Here is a 4,826-nt window from a genome sequence, read left to right on the forward strand (position 1 = left end):
CGACCGGTCCATTCGGCGATTGGCTGCTTTACTCCGGCGACAGTTCTGTTGCTGGAGCTCTCTCTTCTCGTATGCAGACATGCGAAAGGCAATGTGATTATATGGATGACACTTCATTTAGTGGTTTATAAATAATTAAACCGTGTGCCGGAAGCTTTGTGCAATAAATTAATGGGGATTTCAAAAAAAAATAAAAATATGGATCCAATTAAAAGTTGGGAAATTATTGCATCAACATTGTTCCAATCTGGAATGTTTGGCGGGGACAGAGAGGGGTAAAAAACAAAAAAACAAAAAACAAAACACTGTTTACAGCAATTTATCAATAGCTTATTGCATTTACAAACTCTTCCCTTCATGCTAAAACCTTCCTGTTACTGTTAATACACGATTGTAATGAAAGTACACGTCGAGAACACATGAGGACATTTATCGGGAACATAATGTATATGATGCAGATGCTGCATACATGACGTGACGTAGTTCATTCATGGCATTGGGCACCTTTCACAGGCAGGGGTGTCACTTAATAAATACTCACGTTTTAAAAAAAATTAGAGTCGAGAAAATAAGTTAAAACGAAATGATTGCTCAGTGTTGTTATTCAGGCGTCTCGGGGATTTAAATATTCAATTGTGAAAACACCTGCTATCTCATTTTTCCTGCCACTTCTCCCTCTGTGAAATGGTTCGGTCTCACCACACAGATTTCATTCATAAAATTCCAGCTCACTATAAAAGGCGGGCCTCTCCACTATCTGCACAGTTACCATTTATGAACCAAGCAGATGGAATATAAGTAGAAGTGCAGGCATCCGTGTTCTGCTTAGAATAGATCGACTGCTCTGCCTCTTTATGCTGCGATTTTAGATGAAAACATGCATCCAGACTCCAGCACTGAGTTCGACTCATCGTCCAGCTGTAGCACAGCATCGCCTGGCGGGGACACCCCTGGGTGCAGCCAGCATCCTCCTGACTCGCTTTCATCATCAGTGGACAGCGCCAAGGTACAAAGCGGACCTGGTCCTCAGAAACCAAATCCATCATCACAGAACGAAATCTTGCAGGATAATTGATGCACAAGGCTAAAACAGGTTCCTTAAATTCTTCGCACATTTTCAAGTGAATTTCACGGACAGCGTTTTCGGTAACACGATTACCGTCCCGTGCTGGGGATGATTCTATAGAAACACATACCCTATGCAATCTCCACAGTGTCTTGTGTAGCTGGAGAAAACCCGTTAAGACAACGCAGAAATGTGCAGTCTTATTTCAAGGGAATGGTTTGTATTGTACTTTACACAGTGTTCGTCGTGACCTTTCATTTTAGAGTGAATGATGGTGAAAATCACAATCAGTGATAAGGATGTGACGACATGACGTGGAGCTGATTTTGCTAGATTTGTTGAGAGTATTGATTCGCTTCTTCTTTGACAGTCCTCAGCCAAATGATTGATGTACCATTTAAACACTGGTAAAGGTCAGCCGCTGACGTGCTTTCTCATTCATCTGATACGCTAAATTAGTGTCTGACTGCATATGCATGTCCTCTCTGATGTGTTTTTTTTTTCCCAGGATGCTGAGACCAGTGCAGCAGCCCCCTTTGTTCCGACTGTGACTGCAATCTCAACATCGCCGGCACTGAGGTGGATGGTGCAGCCGACGGTCATCAGATCTGCCTCTCCGTCGTCCGGCCGCGCAAAGAGCCAAACTCACGGCGCGACCCAGTCGTCTTCCCCGGCAGGTGCAAATAAAGCGAGATCCTGCACCAGGAAAGGGCAGAAAGAGCAGGTATGCACGAGAGCCGGGTAGAGGGTGCATGACACTGAGATGTCAGTTTTAATTACTTGGCAGCCGATTAAAATAGTCAGCTAATTAACCAATCAATCAATACGCCAAGCAAGCAGTCGAGGGGTACATGTTGTTTCTCAATAATGTCCAAACTCCTCCCAGGACTTCTTCCCACGAACAGAGGTTAATGTGAAAATTGAGCTATCGCGATATTTTATCAGGTGCTTGAAAGAAGATGCAATTAACCGTTTTTTTTTTTGCTAATAAAAATAGAAGCCCAGATGCTACCAAGAGTTGTTTAAATAAATGACTGTAGGGAGCAACACAGCAACTGAGTGGAATACGTTTAATTGGTGCAGCAAGAATGGGATAGGAAATTGCATAAAATGCGCGTTCACGTGACTGACTAGACCGTGCCAGTGGTGCAGCATTTTAACGCCTGAACTGAGAGTATGCCAGATCAGTATTCCCAGCACTACAAAGAACATGTTCTGTTCTTTTCTTTTGGCAAATGAAATGGCGTTGAGGAGCCGATATGGCAAGATTTCGCTGGATGCGCACGTCAATTGTCTGTTTCTGATTGATTTTTAGCCTTCCAAGGAGGAGGAGGAAAGGAGGAGGATCAGGAGGGAGAGGAACAAAATTGCTGCAGCAAAGTGTCGTAACAGACGGAGGGAGCTGATAGACACCCTTCAAGCTGTGAGTACAGTACTTCATGAAATCATGCGGAGAGCATTCACACGTGTATATGCACATGCCTCCCAAAAGCTGAAGACATACACAATGTGACATCTAAGATCAAAATAAGAGCAACGCAGAGGTGACTGCTGAGCACCATGGGGTTGTGATGTTCTCATGCTTTGCTCATGCAAAGTCTTTCTGATTCTGTCCCCTCCCGGCTTTAGGAAACTGACACGTTAGAAGAAGAGAAGTCTGCCCTCCAGTCTGAGATAGCCAACCTGCTGAAGGAGAAGGAGAGGCTGGAGCATGTCTTAGTGTCCCATAAACCGTCCTGCAAACTCCCTGCAAATGATGACGATGATGATGATGATGATGATATCAGGGAGGAGGATCATGAAGATGATGCTAACACAATGCTGCAGGATCCTCCGACCTCCCCGCAGTTGCTGTCCATCTTAGAGAATGGCAAAGCTCCAGAGAGCAACATGACAATTGGTGAAGCTCCCATTGGTCCAGATATGGACAACGTCCCATGCATCCCTGCTGCAGCCATTTTGGGAAACTCCAACATCCTCCTGTGTTCCAGTGCAGAAGAGGAGGCCATGGAGGACTTGAGAGGAGACGACCTCGATGACTTGGTGCCCAGCCTTGAGATGGCAGAGACGTCTGAGACAGCTGCATCTGTCCCTGACATAGACCTGAGCGGGCCCTTCTGCCTCTCCGACTGGGAGACCCTGTACAAGTCTGTGGCGAGCGACCTTGAATCTTTGAGCACACCAGTCATGTGTTCCAGTCCCACATGTAGCAATTACCGCACAGCGTTTTCTTTTAATTTCTCTGATATCGATTCACTGGCTGAGGGCTGCGAGGGCTTCAAAGGCGGCCTCGGTGCGTCGGAGTTAATGAAAGATAGTCTTAAGTCGCCAACTCTTCTGGCCTTGTGAATGCAAAAAAAAGTTATGCAACAATACTGTATTTGTAGTCCAACCAGCCAGCAAGCTCCGATCTCACTCAAATAATCCTTTGTAGTGTGAGTTTTGATGTTGTGTAAACCTAAACATCAAAGGTCGTGTAGATGATGTGTTTTCTGTGACTGTAACAGGGTTGAATTCTTCCATAATGTTGCGACAACTGTGTGAGACGAGAATTTGTGCTGGTGCCAAAATGCATGCAAATACGAGTCATCCTGTAATCCAAGACGAGGTGGTATTGTGTGTTTAAAAAAAAAAAAAAATCTACCTGTGATGTGAAGTAAGATCACACTCAATAGCTTAATATATGTGTAACACTGTTGACAAAGTTGTGTTGTAACAAGTGAAATAGAGGGTTACTAATGTGTAGCATATAGGTGTAACATCTTGCTGTAAAAGGTGTCCCCTGACCTGACTTGACATTTCTTTTCAGATTTTTTTTCCATGAAAAAATGCCATGCCATGTATTTTATCGAGATGTATTTTATGACATAGTTTATTTTTTTACTTATCAAAAAAAAAAAAAATCAAAAATTAAATAACGCTGGAAATAAAATATGATAAAAATAAAGTAAGACAACCACAAATAATTTCTTGCCTTGTGTGTTGTCATTCAGTTAGGAACATTCATTTAAATAAGCAGTGTCACCACAGGGTTCATCGAACAGCTGTTCTGGAGCTTGCAGTCACCTTACATATTTTTTCGGAGGTGAATTGTTAAATTGGAGCTGAGAAGTATTTAAAGTGCTCAGAAAAAAAAAATATATATATTTGAACACTTTTCAAATCTGAAAATGTGGATCATTTAATATGACTGAAAGCTCCAGAACATCAAATGGACCATGCTTTCAGCTGCTACAAGGTCCAGAATTAATTCTAAACTACATATAATGGCTAAAAAAAAAAAAAAGTAAATTCAAATATCCATAATTTCATTACAGTTGTTCAATCTCCATTTGCTGATAAATGTCATGTGATAAGAGCTTTAGGAAACTCGTTTAGAAAAAAAAAAAAAAAAAAAAAAAAATCAGGTGACAATATATATTTTCAGCTCAGTATCCATCTATAAAGATGTCAGTGTGCCTATTTTGGGCTTCAGGATTACATAAAGTACAAAAGCGCTCTCGACTGAGTCGTGTTTAAAATGGGTGGGAACAGCAGAAACAGCAGGTTAATTATTTATTCACAGCTCCTTCTCTGCTCCACTATTGTCACGGCCAGGGGAATCCGATTCCCCCAGCAGCAGCAGCAGCAGCGGCAGCGGCAGCGGCAGCGGCAGCCAGCGGCGGCAGCGGCAGCGCAGTGCGTGCTGTGCGTGACGTCAACACGCGGTTGCCGTATACGCGTCGCTTCCCATGTCCATATTTGGTTAACTGCAGTTGTT

The 4,826-nt window shown here is 43.1% G+C and overlaps 1 protein-coding gene across 3 annotated transcripts; it reads left to right on the top strand.

Annotated features, from left to right (window-relative positions):
* The first annotated feature begins 781 nt into the window (after positions 1 to 781).
* On the top strand, positions 782 to 4,256 carry LOC138619837 (protein c-Fos). Of its 3 annotated transcripts, none has more exons than XM_069696636.1 (4): positions 782 to 1,006; positions 1,575 to 1,790; positions 2,382 to 2,489; positions 2,696 to 4,256. In XM_069696636.1, exons 1-4 carry the CDS (start codon positions 878 to 880, stop codon positions 3,413 to 3,415), a joined length of 1,173 nt encoding a protein of 390 aa, XP_069552737.1. In that variant the 5' UTR covers positions 782 to 877; the 3' UTR covers positions 3,416 to 4,256. The 3 variants fall into 3 exon arrangements, with proteins under 3 accessions (XP_069552737.1, XP_069552739.1, XP_069552738.1); XM_069696638.1 differs by lacking the exon at positions 782 to 1,006 and adding an exon at positions 1,037 to 1,093 and having other exon boundaries at positions 2,696 to 4,254; XM_069696637.1 differs by lacking the exon at positions 782 to 1,006 and adding an exon at positions 1,341 to 1,479 and having other exon boundaries at positions 2,696 to 4,254.
* The last annotated feature ends 570 nt before the right edge of the window (positions 4,257 to 4,826 follow it).

This window comes from Brachyistius frenatus, unplaced genomic scaffold (assembly GCF_029030835.1).
Source record: "Brachyistius frenatus isolate BFR_SWC_R1_liver_20210118 unplaced genomic scaffold, ASM2903083v1 Contig_21, whole genome shotgun sequence".
Lineage (NCBI taxonomy): Eukaryota > Metazoa > Chordata > Actinopteri > Embiotocidae > Brachyistius > Brachyistius frenatus.